Source organism: Achroia grisella, unplaced genomic scaffold (genome assembly GCF_030625045.1).
Source record: "Achroia grisella isolate CSIRO2021 unplaced genomic scaffold, CSIRO_AGI_Agris_v1 utg114, whole genome shotgun sequence".
Classification (NCBI taxonomy): Eukaryota; Metazoa; Arthropoda; class Insecta; order Lepidoptera; family Pyralidae; genus Achroia; species Achroia grisella.
This window is the reverse complement of record NW_026712585.1, coordinates 1,426,240-1,444,064: the sequence shown is the minus strand read 5'-3', so window position 1 is coordinate 1,444,064 and position 17,825 is coordinate 1,426,240. Positions and strand designations below refer to the sequence as shown.

The 17,825-nt window shown below is 31.8% G+C and overlaps 1 protein-coding gene across 1 annotated transcript in view; it reads right to left on the bottom strand.

Moving 5' to 3' along the window:
• Positions 1-17,825, bottom strand: part of LOC131850771 (synaptotagmin-7) — a 97,786-nt gene that overhangs the window by 26,407 nt on the left and 53,554 nt on the right. Inside the window, exons 2-3 of the mRNA XM_059201132.1 lie at positions 7,557-7,568; positions 7,110-7,266 (exon numbers count right to left, since the gene is read on the bottom strand). Coding sequence (XP_059057115.1) covers positions 7,110-7,266; positions 7,557-7,568 — 169 coding nt within the window. The remainder of the gene's footprint in view (positions 1-7,109; positions 7,267-7,556; positions 7,569-17,825) is intronic.

Here is a 17,825-nt window from a genome sequence, read left to right as displayed (position 1 = left end):
ATATAGGTTATATAGCAGAGTAACACATAGGCTATTATTTAAAAACATACTATGTAAATTTGGCGAAATCTAACAATAAATATCAACTAAGTGTGATGCTGTTGAAGTAGCTGGTCCGGTAAAGTTGTAAAGGCCAGCTGCGGCCAACAGCATTAGAGTAGTCCGAAAAAAAGGTTGAAGTAGCACTGGTCAGCTAGTACTATTTTATAACTACATATGTTATTGTGTGATTTTTTTATTTCTGTAGCTGTTTCAAGAGGTTTCGCACGTACGGTTTCCTTGGTTCGCAGTTCGTTACCTCTGTTTTAGATTCAGGAAATCAATATATACCTATAAATAATTATTAATAAGATAGTGGTCTATGATAAGTCCAATTTACAATGTTCTCGTACAGATGGAGACAAATTGCGAGGAGCTCTATCGTTAAGCAGGACATTGAAGAAAATCAACTGATAGCATTAGGAAAGCCACGACCACTCCGACAAGAGTGTACGTATAAAAACAAAGATATTATTATAGTATTATATTCTTTTATTAAGGGGTGTGGGCTATTACTAGATGTTTAGACCTAGCATTGCTATGGCCTAAGAAGTTCTATTGTGCTCGCCTTATTTCAGAGTTCGCTACCTAAACTTGTTAGGGATATGAGTCGAAGGACTTTAAGTTGAGATAAGACACTACTATAGTATCATTACACGATTTAACCTACGTTATGGTAATTTGTCAGGATAAAAAGTAGCCTATATCTTTATTAGTCCGAAACACTAGCATTATAAAAAATATATATAACTGAACTAAATACTGTAATATTTATAATGACGGTTTAGCGATCTAGCAAACATTTGTATGACTGTTTATATCGGCCTGGATGTTTTCTATGTACATTATGTATATAATTTATATATTACTATTGTATGGGCCGGGTCGATGTGCTCCCTCTAATATGGTTGAGTGCAATGATGGCTGGCTCATCCGTCATACTGTGAACGGGAGCTGCTGTTCAGGTTGCGAACACTGATTAGATTTTTTTTTTTTTTATATAGCATATGCTGGTGGTCACTCTATTCTCCCAAATTTAAATTTAAATGAAATAGTATTATTGTAAATATGTACAACATTAAAAAAAAATACGAGCTGATTTCTTGTCAGTTCTTCTCATCTCGAAATCATTCCGATTAGATTTGACATATATATTGTAATAGACCTATATAAAGATATTTTGAATTTGAATTAGTTGTCTCGTATCCAATACGTAAGCTCTTAATTTGGCACTGTGTGGGAGTGAGAGAGTGAGAATAAATAAATAAATATTTTACTCAATTAAGTTAATTTGGACTACAAAGCAGTCGAAGCGCGGATATTATTAGTCCTATACAAATCTGTAAAAGTACTCGTTAGGGCTTATATGGCCACAAAGTGAGTCAATCCGAGGATTATCGCCCAATGTTTTCCTTTGCCCAACGCCGCGCCGTGTCGTGGAGATTACATTTATTCTCCATTTGTACTTGTCTGAATTTACTCAACTTAATGAAGAAAAAATATTGTCGTTTCATTTAAAGAAAATTATAATTTTTACGCCTCGGTGGTCTGGCAGTCATCGGCCTTATTATTAAATAATAACTTAATACTTTAAATGGTAACAACTATGTATTATGATCATTTTACTCGACTTAGTAGGAATTAGATGTCCGAGTTGTTTTTGTAAATTAAGTTAAATGTACTTCAATTGAATAACAAAACATTAGGGGCGGCATTGAAGGGGGGTATTCTGTAATGGCCATGGTGCTGGTCATGTCCCTAGGCGAAGGCAAATACTTATCGTCATTCCACATATATATCAATAATAATAATGTAACTGATTTGGCCATAGCAGTTTGTTTATGAAATTTTTTTTCGGACTACTATAATGTCTGTACTATAATGCCTAATTAATGTATTATTGTTAAATTAAAGCAAAAGCTTTACGTTTTATCGTTGTTTTGTTCTGTTCTTTTATTTTTTGTTGTTTGTTTTATATTGTTTTATTAGTTCTTGTTATTTTTTTTTTAATGCAGTTGGCCGCAGCTGGCTTTTATAGTTTTACCGGACGAAACCCACGGAAGGACTTATAGAGCGGTTAAAGGCTAACTCCCGCCTGACTTTAGTCTGAGTCTGATTTGAACCTCGGCTCAGGTCGTAATTTCGATCTTATTTAGAAAAGGACGGGCGATCGATTGAAAATTTATAGATAGATTTTAGCATATATGAAGAGAATTCAAAACAGTTATTATTAAAAAGTTTTGTGTTTGTCATTGTCTTTCTTATATTGAGGTAACCATCGCTTAAAATGTAGTATTTGTTTTATTCCAATCCTTATACAAACAAAAAAAGGTATACGGTTGGTACAGAATATATCAGACTAGTTAGCAACCCTATTTACAAGGAATATAAGTAAAGTACTAGACGGCAAAAGGTCAAAAGTAAATTAATCAAAACGCATAGGACTCACCCACATCAAAGTTCTAATTACTGAACACAAAAGTATGGAAGCAGGGGTGCCAACTGTACAAGAGTGCTCGTAGAAATATGACACTTTTGCTCATAATCTGTACGAGGACATTTTCTTACGAGCTTGAACCAGAAGTATCTACGTAATCAGAGTCTAATGTCCTAGTGGTATACTACCTTGAATTATGCCCAAGAGGTCGTTTGTTCCAAACTAATCGACACAAAAATAAAACTTTATGTGTCATATTATATTTCTGACTAACTCTCGGGTGAAGGATAGATATCAAAACCAAAAATTAGTAGAGAAGTAGCAGGAGTAGTCTCATCCTCCGCCACGTGAGGTTCAAAAACATACCGAGAAAATATGGACATATCAAATGCGTTCATCACAACATCGACAGTAGACAATGCCTCTGACTACCTACCTCATTTAGGATACGAGTCGTATGTTCTATGTTTTTTTATGTATGTTAAAAATCATATGATATAAATAATCATTACTAATAGTTAACTCAATAAATTTAATATCAATATTGATCTAAATTTCTATCTTCAAAATATAGCTGAATATTGAGTTATGTATTTATTCTTAAGAACAATGTAAAAAAAAAATTTTAGAGAGCCGAAATTGATTTACGATACGAGCTGTGGTTAAGCTATGATCCAATACGAAATTTTATAAAATTTATATATTTTTTATATATTGTTTGAATATAGCCAACCCTGTACGGAAGTGTCAGACTTTAAACTATGCTAGGTGTTATAGAGTAACTTTAGATTGCGAGGGCTTTAATTTATATAATACTTTTCAACTTCAACAAAGTTTCAAAAGGACGATGTTTTTAATCTAAGTAGATTTTGTTGGTACTTTTTCTTGTAAAGATTTTTACCGAGATTGACTGCTGTTCATGTATATAGGCGGCGGTCACCACTTACCAACAGAAGGCCGTCACTTTATTTGCATTAAAATTTAGTATGAATTGTATACATTTTAAACTAGCTGTTCCCGCGACTTCGTCCGCGTGGAATTTATTTTCATATTTTTTTTCTAAAATAAAAAAAATCAAAAATAAAAGTAGCCTAAGTTACTCCTTATTACATAAGCTACCTGTCAAAAAAAGTCCCGACAAAATTGGTCAAGCCATTTCAGAGATTAGGCGGAACAAACAGACCGACAGACAGACAGACAAGAATTATAAAAAATGATATTTTGGTATATGTACCGTATATATCATATACATGTAGTAAAAAACGGTTATTTCAATATTACAAACAGACACTCCAATTTTATTTATATGCATAGATGAATAGCACGTAACACATAACACGAACTCCGCCATGTTATCAAATACTTAATTAGAAAAGCGGATTCAAAATCAGCTTAAAACTTATATCATCATGCTTATTATATTATGTTATAGTAGTCAGCTTAAAACTTATATAAACATTTTAACATATAATATTATTTAAACATCACTATAAATTAAATTTTATTAACATCATTCAAATTTTGTATATTTACCTCTGAATAAAACACGAATATTATTCTTCAAATAGAAAATTTTATAATGTTCCAAATTTAAAACTTATAAATGGCGACTCCCGCCATATTTTGATATATTAAAAAGTTGTTCCAGCCTGTGTCGAATTAAAGTCTTGAATCGATTGAACGAAAAACTGTAATCGATTTACTCGGCTTATCCTTTACCGCGCTTTGAAAGAACTGTACAAACTAGTTTGGAATGAAATTAGATTCAAGCGTAGACTAGACTTTGTGAAAAAAGTATTAGATCTTATTTTTATTTTTACATACCTACTTCACCATACGTTGTATGTAACAACTGGATAAAGGGCAATAGGCAGTGCTCAATGCTAAGATTTTTAGAAGCAGTTTACGTTAAGGAGATAATTTTTTATTTATAGATTTTTGTTTTAAAACAGTTATTATTCATAACTAACACAAATTTTTCCACATTATATTTATTATTACCTAGCACTTATCATTTTAAACAATACTCATACTTTCTCATAAGTAAAATATTACTTAAATATATTTAACGTCAAATAATTTAACGACGGTAGGGTTGTCGGTACTAGATCCCGTGGACGATCACCCATGCGATGGACCGACCACTTCAACGCGTGGAGGTCCACTCCACGACTGTACCAGAATGGCAACCAGTAGGGGGAAATGACGGGCTGTCGTAAGTCAGATGAAATGTGCCTCTTACTCCATTACATAATGACTACGTTCTATCAAGAGCGTATCGAATGAAAAGAAGAATTATAAACCAATACAACTAACAAATGTAATTTACATTACATATTACAGAAGAGCACTGATACCTACAGCTTATGTAGGTGTAATACGTAGTTTAGGTTATCAGGCTCATCATTTTGTATTACGCAATTTTCTGCTATTTTATTATCTAGAACTAACTTCAACTGTAATGTATGCTCCTTTTTAAATGTTATTTTTCCCCTCCGATCAATCCCCCGTCCAATTCAAACGGGGATCGAAATTACGACGGCCTGAATGGAGATTCGTACGCCTAGCGATGTCCTCAGACTAAATTCGTATCCGTCAGGCGGGTTAGCCTTCAACTGCTCCATAAGTTCTTACGCGGGTTTGGAGTGCAATCTGCTCCCTATCGTCCGGTGAAGCTGTAAAGGTGCGGTCAACAGCATTAGAGTAATCCGGAAAAAAGAACAATAGAAAACAAAATACGTTGTTATTTTATAGTACACACAAATAAAGCATTATTATAATTATTTATCAATTACAAGTGATGGTAATTTCGTTATAACTTATAATTCTACTTCGAGATCTTATTCAACGAACTGTATTAGTGATGTTCCATCATTTTAAACTGCCAAATTCAACGATATTTATGTTAGTCGGTCCGTAAATTGACGTTGGCTACAGATTATATACAAAAGTATTTGCACCGAGCCCACAAAGTTCGCATGACTTATTTCATTTAGTCTATTGTAATGTAAATTGTTTGTCCTTGTATAAATTTAATGAGACATTGACCTTTGTCTATATTAATATAAACGCGAAAATGTATCTGTTTGTTTGTTATTTTTCAATACTAAATGGCTTTTAGGATATGTTTTAATGAAATTCGACTTGAAGATAAATTTTATGACGACGATGGATCCATACTATTTAATATCTCACAGAAACAGATGCAGTTGCGGGTAACAGTAATAATGAATAAAATATAAAAAAAGTTAAAAATTATATTATTATCAACATTTTTTTTTATTACGTAATTTGAGCGCGTTCGAACTCAATCTCACTTGATATTAAGTGATAATGTGATGTGGTAACATTTGGAATATTAGAAAAAATTATATCCTACTATCCTTGTACTCGTGCAAAGCCGGGGCGGATCATTAGTATTGTGTAAAGTGTATGTCATCAAGTATGACATAATAATACATAGTTAGGTAGAGTACTTATATTATAGCAACTTATATAGTAAGTATTCTGTATGGTTTATTACTTTTTAAACCTTTTTTTACTGTTACTACGCTTTTTTCTTACTTCAATTTTCGTTGATACTCTCTTTCCTGGATTTATTGGAGTTTGCCTAGATAATATTGTATTAGCAACAAGATCGCATTATGTATTTGATTCAATAATCAATTAATTTAGATATTAATAATGTTGGTGCAATATATTATTATAAAACATAAATATAATATTATTATAAAAACGAGCTGTCCTTTTTCTTATAATAAAAGAAAATAAACACCACAAAGTTACGACTCAATATGAAACCTACCGATTTCCGTCATTAGTAAATCTGTAGGGGAACATTGGCAGAACAGTACCAGAAACGTTGAATATTATCCATAAGACAATAAAAAAATAGTAAATATGTACTTAATAGTAAAAAAAACATTTTAAACAAAATAAATTTTCTGATACTCTTCTGTAGATAAAGAAAAAAAAAACATATTTTTAATCAAAAATATAGAAAGCGGAACGTCATCAGTCAAGTTTTAATAGTTAGTAGTAATACTATATTGAATGAGTATAAGACATTAGAAAAAGAAACAGAATTATTTTTCTAATATTAAAGACAAAGACAAAGCCATACTGCTTAACCTTACGTATGTCAACTCTAATAAAATTAAACGTAAATTGACGGTTACGTGACCGATGACGTTACACTTCACACATCGAAATTACACACATGATGGTAACATCAAAATTTCTCCATTTACCTACACAAAATACACCTGAAAAAATATATAAAAACACGTCAACTAAGCTAATTTAACATTTCTTTCAGCCAATTACAATAATTACGTCTAACAACATCAACCTACGTTAATTAGTCCAAGTTACTTTTGTACTTACTGTGAAAGTTTAATCCAAACGGATTAATTTACCATTGACAACTTTATTAAAAAATTATGACAATTCGAATTTTGAAATTCAAATGTAATTCTTTAATTTGGAATAACATTACAAAATAGTACAGTTAATCACTAATTTCTTTATCATTCCACATTTAAAAAAAGACTGAATCGATATGCCAGAAACTACCAATTCAATCCGATGCAATTCTATAACGGTTATACTGCATATTTTTTTAACTACTTACGGAAGGATGCGGTGGATGTTCTTGTCCCTTGACATTTTGCAGCTGTTTATTTTGCGCAGTTGGGGTCCGTTCTCCGGCAGCAGTAGACGCGCCTGCAGCAGCTCCAGCGCTGCTCCCAGCTGGGGATTTCGCTTGCGGGGAGCTTGTTGAAGTGGTCCTGTTGGAGATTGGAAATTTTCAATACTGGCTAGGTAGAGAGAATAAATATTCATGTCTTACCTCATTAACATTCATAACCTCATTTACTTAGACAACACGTGATCTATATGATGATCGCGGGTGAGGCATATAAATAAAAATAAAAAAAATATTCTACATTAAAAATAAAGTTAAAAATAATTAAATGAAATGAATGAATGTCTAAAATATAATATACATTTTAGACATATACATATATGTATTCATTCATTAAAACAAACTATATCAATCTAATTTCAAAATACTTACTCGAGTTGCGCTCTATATAGTCCACAGCACATGAAACAAAGAAAAAAAAATGTTAGTTCAACTATATTCACAATTTTATATGAGTCCGAAATTCCAACTAGTTTCGACAGCCCTATTTTAATTCAGAAAATAAATATAACGGGACCACTAAAATTAAATCGCTAACACTTCAAGTATCAATTTTCCCACCTCAATAAGCTTAACGTTGTACATTGTACAATTGTTACTCTTCTGTGGGTAAGAAAAGCGCATTTGATCGCACCGTTATTTCACGGGCGATTACAATCGACGGCCGACCGGGTACCGGCTTGCCGGATTACGCCCGGATTTATAACCGGAGGGTCATGCAAAGCCCGTTGTTTATAAATTTTAATTTTTAGGATTTCATACTCTTTTCGCAGCCTGTAGGAGCTTCTGCAATATATCAGGTAACATGTCGGTGGACTGATCGAGCGACTAATCCCGTAGTTCGTAGTTTCAATAAAAAATGTTGCATATATACTTAGTTATCTATTACTTTTCATGAGATGGTAATAAATGATGTCTAATAAATATTAATAAATATGATTGAATGTAAGTATTATACAGTTTTATTAAATAATTTTTAGCTTAAATAAGTAACTCCCTTAACATGATGCTTTAATTATAAGACCTTACATCTTGATTTAATTATATTATTTATTCTTAAATTAGGTTGTATTTAAGTACGTATGTACGCAGAAAACAACCAGACCGATGCAAGCAATCATAATCATTTTTTTATATAACTATGGTAGCAAATAAACAGCGGTGAAAAGCGGTGTCCTATACCGCTCTATCATGACACTTAAACTATATACATATTCGTACTTGAATACCAGTTGCATAAAATAAAGCACCGAAGTTATCATATTATCAATGTTGTCCTAAATATACTGCGTTACCATGGCACTAAAACGTCTATCTATATCTATAGATACGTAATTGTATTCCAGTTACATAAAATAAAGCACCGAAGTTATCATATCATCACTGTTGTCCTAAATATACTGCGCTACCGTGGTACTTAAACGTCTATCTATATCTATAGATACGTACTTGAATGGTGTCTGTATAGATAAAGATAACACCGACTATTTGACCCGTCAGTCATAAACAAAATAATGACTTGCTGGATTGTTGCTTCACAAGTTGGCAAGATACGAGAGCAGGGAGTGCAACATTGTAAATGTTCATTTAAATAAAATCCTTAAACATTATGCGCTAAAAGCTAAAATGGAAGTGACTATTACCAGAAAAGATGTAGTGTTAACCTACTAAAAAAAACAAAAAGTTTTCAGTTCAATTGCACATACTCGTTCATATATTTTATTAGATTTGTTACCACAACATTGTATCATTTATAAACAAAATTGTAAAATTCTTTTTTCTATTTGTATTCTAATTTTAATATGAGATAAATAAAAAAATTAACTGTATAATTTTTTTTATACCACAATAGTGGCAGACATGTATAAAGCCAAACTAAACGGTTACCGTAGTCTATGGACGCCTTAAAAACCAGTGGTGTCACCTGATCGTTGCGGACACTTACAGTTAGTCGTCTAAGTTTTAAATAAAAATAACTGGTTGAAATATGTAGTTTAGTGGTGTTCAGGATCAAATGTTATAACTAGAAGAAACATCCAATTTACTACAAAAATCACAGGATGTTTGATGATGATGATGAAACTGAAAGGCAAATAGGCACTGCGACTTTATAATGAAATAATCAATAATGACATAATAAATAATAAAGCACTGTGACCTAACCGTACTTAGCTTAGTTACAAAGTCTGTATTTTTGTGGTACAAAATATTATTTTTATAAATTTTGTAGTTCCTGTAAAAATACTGAAGTTATTTTTACGACAGTTGGAGAGGTTTTCAAGTAAAATTTACCGTTTTATGATGTCACGGTACGTATAGTTTTAGTAAAGCAACAATGTGTTAGACTAAAGGAACAGTACCAGCAATTTTGTAGTAAATTCTTATTTAATGATTTCAAATTGTATTTTGTACGAAATTGACTTTTAAGAGCAGTGCAGCAGCAGTGAGATTAAATATTAACGATTTTGCACTGATTTCAACGAGCAGGATTCAGTTTCTCTTTATTTATTATCTGGGATAATTAAAAGCACCATCTAGTCCCAAATAAAGCAGATATTGTGTTACGGGTATTAAACAGCTGATAGATATATTTAAGTGTATTGTTTTTGTAAATAAATGCATTATACTGTTTTAAATTTGACGTGGTCATAATTTATACGTATAATTGGTAAAAATCACGGGATCTTACCATGTTTTATTTTTATTGAGTTCCCGATATTTCGGCAGTGTTTCAACCACCACGATCACGGGTAAACTGAAGTTTGTTACTCTTTCACTCATAAACTACTAAACGGATTTTGATGAAACTTTACTGTAATATAGCTTGTACATTAGAATAACATATAGGCTATAAATTTCATGCGGGTGGAACCGCGGGTATAGCTAGTATATATATATAAATTTAAAGCTGCACATAAATTCACTGTATGGTCAGTATACGTAGCATATTGTAGCGACATTGTCAGCACTTGTGTTTTCACTTTGTGGCGTAGTGGCAACAAGGAATTGTAGAACGCTGGCGTAGAATGGCGAAGTGGTAATTATAAAATGGACGCCTTGAAGTGGAATATTCACGAACACTAACAATTACTTGACTTTTGAAATATTAACCAGTATTCCGGGCATGAAATATGGGAACGTGGAAATTTGGGATCCATATTTTACATTTCTCGTTATTTTTCCTTTCAGAGAAAACACGGAGAAGTCAATATAGTTAGTCTGAATAGTGGCCAGTTCTATAATTAGACAAAGAATGGATGGAATTTATCATACTACATGTATGATCGTACATATTTCGGATGGTCATGGTCAACTTACACCGGTTGGGAAAAGTTGTGGAGAAATTGTCAAATCAAATTTATACTTTCAATATGAATTTGTTTCAATCAAAAGTTTTTGTCTAATTTTACTAAAAAGAAATCAGCAAAAAAGATAATTATTTTAGTAAAATTAGACAAAAACTTTTGATTGCATAAATTCCAAAATCAATATTTGTTTGGGAACTCGTAAGAAATCGCGCGAAAATTAATTGATATACCTACTTATATATTATAATCTCACATCATATTATAAAATATGTTTTTGAGTTAATTCATTTTACGATTAACTTTATATATCAATATATGTAATGTATATATATATATATATATATTTTATAATAATAATGTATAAGTTACGAAACGACATTTATTTCTAGAATGATAGATATAGCAATATTACAAAAACCCGTCCATTCGTTTTATATAAGTGCCTTACAGATCCAACTTATGTTGAAAGCATTGTAATTGATATTAGACACTTTCAGAAATGACTTCTCATACAACGGCTGATTCAATAGAGTATTCTTATGGTCCCAGTTAATTTCCGGCCTTCATGATTGTTACATGACACTTCTATTAGCGACATAGCCTATTTATATAAAGTGAGGTACCGACTGCCGTATCTCCGAAATTTAGGAACTGAATAATCTGAAATTAATAAACGGATAAAAAATAAATATGTAAGAAAATTTTAGGCGAACTTTAAACTTTAAACTAAATATAGTTCATATTTAAAAATCAATAATTTTGTTTCAATACTATAATGGATTAATTTATCAAATGCTTAAGTTGCTAAAACCATAGAAATATTTATTTATTTATTTAACTTCGATGCACAAATAAGGCGGACTTAACACTTTTCGGTAACATTACAGGTTCAGAGGCATAATTTTTGAGGGCTTCCTCTACAGTTATAACTCTATACAATAAATTAAAAATAATTTTTGATCGTCATATAAAATCAGCATTTCTCACTTTAAAGTGAGAAAGCGCTGTAGTGATATGCTGCGGCACCAGCTGAGTGGAGGCCCTTTCAGTTAATAGCTGATGCTGAATAAATGATTATAATAATAATAATTTATTGTAACATTATGACATAATAGAATGTCAATATAAATTCTAAAAACTAAAATCATACCATTTAAAAATATATAATTAGTCTCTTTTTGAAAAAACCCACGCTATAGTCTCGTGAGAGAACTTTGGATGATAGTTTATTCCATAATGTATGTAGTATTGAGAATTTTAAAACTATCTGGCTACTTATAAATTATTATAAATTCGCGTTGCTATACAAAATCTTGATTGCCTATGATTCTGAATTATATTGTAAACTTAGTTCAAAATTCAACCTTATAATATAGCAGATTGAAATTATCTCTTAATCCAGGTCTCAAGTTAGTAACTTAGTTGTCAGAGTTTGTTTAGAGTTAACAATATTTGGTACTGTTGATCTTGGATTTCTTGGAGCAAAAACACTAGACCGTAACTGGTAAGTAAAAGCTACAGATATATAGAAATACATAATCCACTGATAATACCCAGAATATTAAAGTAGTGTAACATAAGTTCTCGAATGTTTGAGTACAAATTGTCAAATTAATTTGTTATAATAATAGTCCTAGACAATTTACACAGCGCCATCTAGTCCTAATCCTAAGCCAACTTGAGCTTGTGTTTTGTGCACTGGACACCTAATATGAATAATTAGATAATCCTTTCTTTAAATACATACTTAATATATATAGAAAACACGCAGACCGATACAAACAGACTCATGAATACAAATATTTGCACCGTGCGAGGAATCCAACCTGTGACCGTCGGAAGTAAAGCGATGCGCTAAATCGCTGCAGCACCGATGCCGTCACATTGATTTGAAATGAATTATTATTTTAAATATATAGATCTACAATGAAAAACTTTGTCCACGCAATCTTATTTGCTAACATAAGTTAAGTAATTGTAACTAACAAAATGGAGTACTGTTGGCGGATTAAATATATAATAAACTGGAAAGGAGATTATTAGTAATGTGTACTGATTGATGTGGACCCTATTGCTAGGACTGTACTATGTTGAGTTGAACTCCACGCAGAACCCAATAAAATCATCCTGATGAATTTATAGTTAATTTGTCACTACGGGCTAATTGAGGTGACCTCATGTTCATCTTATCATCCTTCACTGATGCCCCAGCCCCACCAGCATAAACAGTGAGCACAAGTGAGTGCACCATTCCATTATCATTCAATAAAAAGTATACATAACAGTCTCTCTCTCTCTTTTACCCAAAGCATAAAGGTAAACCACAGTTTATAAAACACTCACACAAGATAATATTACTGTCATCTGTAAAAAGCTGTATCTTTACAGTCGAGTCACATAAAAGTCGACCATTGCTTTCTGTTTTCTAAAATGTATACTCACACGGAATTCTAAAGACGTGTCGAGAGATATATCCGAGCACACCTATATTCTACTGCACTTTCTTACTACCGGTGTCCTATTTTGTTGCACCCTATTCAACAGCTTCTTACGGTATTCACGGCACATCCGTGGTCTTTGTGTGAAGTGCTGATTTTGTCTAGACTAAGTACTGTGATGACGCAAGTTCGTTTCTAACTAGCTTTTATTTAACTTACAATGTTTGGTCGAGTCAAATCTTGCAATTGAATTTTATAGTAGACACTAGAACTAAACGTGTTCGGATGGAAATATACGTATAGTTAGATAAATTGTGCCATTTCAAATTCAATATGTTGGACATTCTTGGAAAATCTACAAACCTTGCAATGTCCGCCATCTTGCGGACGTTCTAAGTTTTGTAGATTTTCCAAAATGGTGGACTAATTATTTTTTGATAGTAAAATGGCTAAAAATTTATTAATTTCGAATCATAAAAATAAAATCATTTGTAATTAACTTCATTAATATTTATATACATATTATTATATAACTAGTATTTACATAACCTAATTGTAAAGGGACCCCTTTTAATAATATATTTTAGTCATCGTATTATATATATTTTTTTAGGCTTTTTATTTTTGTTCTTAGTTGTACAATTATTTTTTATACACTTTCATATAGATATCAAATAAAAGGCTTTGCTGACAATTTGATAAATAAAATGCCATCAAAATAATATAGATTTTCCTTAATAATTTGTGAAAAAAACAAATATGCTACGTTTGCAAATTTGTAGTGCAACGTTATGTTTAAATCGAAAGCTTGCTACTGGCAATTTGAGTTGCCATATTACGCTTTAAGACTGAACGTGAGCGCAATAATATTTTGCTATTTGCATATAATGGTACGAGTACGTACACACTCTGTGAAGAGAAAATGTGTAAAATTTAAAATTTTAAAACTGTGCAATACTGTACGTACTATTTTCGTCTTTCTTATTATCGAAATATTCCTATTTCGACTTCACTTTGTAGTATTTTTGAGAGATAATTACGATGCAATAGTCACACCATTACTCATCATATTCATAAGTCATGAAATTATTTGCATCACAAAGTACATTTATTATAATTTTTCGGAAATGCATACATAATATACATAGGAAACACCCAAACTGATACAAATAATCATACTTATGAAAGCAAAAAATTTGCGAGGCCGTGCGAGGAATGGGTTCCATTAAAAAGTCAAGCGAGTATAAAAGTCAAGCGATGTGCTAAACCACCAGACCACAAAGACCGTCAAAGTTATCCAATAAATAAATTTATTAATTAATAATTAAGGAATTATTGAGGGCACTCGCGTCATCGATTTTTAATTTTCATTAATTTATAAGAAGCTTCAATGAATATGCTGCAGGAGAAGGGAATTAATAACCCCATTGCTATGCAATGTACCATGTTAGGTTGACCTCCACGTGGTTACCTTTAGAACACAACGTCATAACTTCATGGTGAACTAACCGCGATGGGTTAACTGACCTGGCCTTATGTTGATCCTATCATCTTCCACTGGTGCTGCGTACATAAACCGTTAGCGGGCGGGTACATCATTCCATTAAAATTCATAAGGAAAAACAATGGATATGCTACTGGACTTGTTTATATAGACTGGTTGGTTCTGTCCACTATGACTTATTTTTAACTTTCATGTAATTATTTCTGTTTTCTTCTGAATTGCTATTTAACAGGTTGTAAAGTCTCGTAAGTAAAGAAAATTTCTTTTCTGTTCCCATAGTTTACTGCAGGAACAAGAAATGAGACATTTTACTCCATTCTATTTACTTATTATTTCCGATAAAAGGTAGTTTCTGCTTTTCAACAAGGTCCAATGTATCTCTATAATAAAATTCATAAAATTTTATTCAGTTGTAGAGAAGTAAAATTGTAACATATAGTAAATTTCGCATCTATAGAACCCTATCTTTGTACCAAAAATGCATCATATTGATTCCGCGTTTTAGGACTAAAAATGTAAAAAACATACACATTTGTAACTTTAGTACAAACATTTCGTACATTTTCATAACTCGTGTCACGCCTAGACTAACTATAAGTGTACTAAGTAACAATTTATTATATTAAAGCTATAACAGGCCAATTAAGCAAAAAGCTCGTGACGGGTATGTGTTAAGGGACTTAATATACGCCCGAGAAGTGATATGTTAATGTCAGCGACCTCGTACGAGTGACGAAGGACAGTAAGTACGAAATTTGAATTTTCTAACAATAATGTTTAGGGGAAAGGGGATTGTTAGAAATATAGACTAATAACCCTATTGCTAGCAATGTACTGTGCCAGGTAGATCTTCACGTGGTTCCCCTGGAAACCATCGTGATAAATTCATGTTGAATTTACCACGATGGTCCAACTGACCTGACCTCATTGCTCATGCTCATCTTGTCGTACCCTACCGTCTTATTATTATTAATTTAAAAAATCCCTTCCCACCGCTGGTAGGTTATATGCAATCGTTATTTTATAAGTATTATTAGTCGTAATAATGTGTTAATTTTGAAAATTATGTGATAAAATAGAGCTTTACGATGACATAAAACATTATGACTTAAATAACAATCAAGCTGGTAGCTGGCACCAAAGAGAATGTCTTTGCTTATAGATATGATATATGTAAACAGAAATAGAAATAGTATTTATTCAAATTAAAAAGTTAAATTTATAACGTTGAATAGTCATATTTTTTTATTCTACCATTCGGAATGCAGATGATTCTATACAAGAAACTTACGTGTTGATTAATTAATTATAAAGGATAAAAATAATTTTATAAATATTATTGTCGGTTACTTAAAATCTTGTGTGTGAATTTGCATTTCTGACTAAGTCTCCGGTCATGGAAACACCGTCAAACCAAAAAACAAATTTAATTAATCCGAGTGTCGGCGACTGTTGAATTGTGCTCTAATATACAACAGCGAAATGTGGGCATATCAAATGTTGCGTCCACCTGTGATAATTGACCTCTGTCTATTTCATCCCGGATAACTGTGACTGTATGTTATTATTATTACAAAAAATAAGTGTTTATTTTAACAATCCGTGAAGTATTTTTTCTCTTGCGGTTTTATGAAAATATATACTTACACCACTTCACTCGGGTGCCATTTTAATATAATTAAGCCGACGTGGGAGCTTTCCCCGCGAATTTAGGAGTATTTTGATGTACAAACACATCTAATTGTAGCTGTAACAATGTTACGTACTTTACAGTTATTTACCTACGTTGTATGTCCATCTTTTTTAGGGCATTATGTAGGTAAATGTGCATGTATTTTCTATATGTAGACTTATATACCATCTGTTCAATAGATATTGACACATTTCTTGTAGTAACAGTCATAGTCATAGTTATTTACTCATAATACAATAATATGAATTTATAAAAAGTATCTAAACTGTAATCATTTTTATACATTCTAAGATGGCGAACTAATTATTAATTAATCATAAACTATTTATTTTTAAATACAAAACGTTTTTAGTATCGGTTCCATTCGAACTTACGATTTTCGAAGTAATAAAAAAAATAAGTTACGTCGCTGTCGAATCAAATTATACATTAATATTAAAATTACATACAAATAGGCGGTGTTTATTTGTTGTATTAATTATTATAATGAATGCTTAATGTCTGTGAAATTCTAAAATCATAATGCCGATTTAATACTGTGATTGAACCAAAGTGCGGTCCGATCGGCACCTTATTGTGAAAATGTTTCGGAGACCTTTCAACATAAAAGAAAGCCGTTATTTATTGCTCGACCCGTCTGAACTTTTGAGTTATTGGAAGATAAAAAAATGTTAATTGAATGAAGTTTTAAAAGAACGCTACGGTTTCTACTAGGGTTGCCAACGTTGAACTGTTTGTTTCGTATAAAGGAAGTCAGAATTAGTATACTTTGTACTCATATTTTTGTTTAATGGTTGATAATGGAATGGTGCACCCGATTACACGTTTTACGCTGTGGATGATAGGATGCGAATGAGGTTAGGTCAGTTAGCTCATTCTAAAAAATTTATCAGACATTTATCATGATGGTTTCCCGGGGGAACTGCGTGGAGGTCAATCTAACATGGCACATTGCTAGCAATGGTGTGATTAGTCCACATTACTAACAATCTCCCCCTTGTTTAATGTAACTGATCGCTGTCTACACGTAATACACATATACATATGTTTCTTTTTTTTATAGTACGAAAACTAACGAGCAAACAAGCTTGCGGCTCCCCTGATGGTAAGTGACACCAGGGGAATTGCATGTGCGTTACCGGCCATTTAAGAAGGAATGAGCTATACACACATACTCTATATATAATATATATATATATATATACATATTTAGAATTATTGCTTAGTATCGTTTCTCGCGTTTGTGTGTGCTAACTTCAAAAACAGTTTAACCGATTTAGATACGATTTTTAGAAATTTTATTTAACATTTGTATTTATGAGTATGATTGTTTGTATCGATCTGGGTGTTTTATATGTATAATATGTATGTATTTACGAAAAAAAAATCTATGTACTTGTATCAGTTATCTAGTACCCATAGCACAAGCTTTAGATAGCTTAACTTGGGACTATATGGCGCTGTGTGAATTGTCCTGAGATTGTCCTGAGATTATTATTATTATTATTTATTACACTTATAATATTGTACAATTAGCGAGATTAATGCCTTATAATATTACTAGGTACTCGCCTCGGCTTCGCACGGATGTACATGTTTTATACATATAAACCTTCATCTTGAATAACTCTATCTATAAAAAAAAATCGCTTCAAAATCCGTTGCGTAGTTTTAAAGATTTAAGCATACATATGTAGT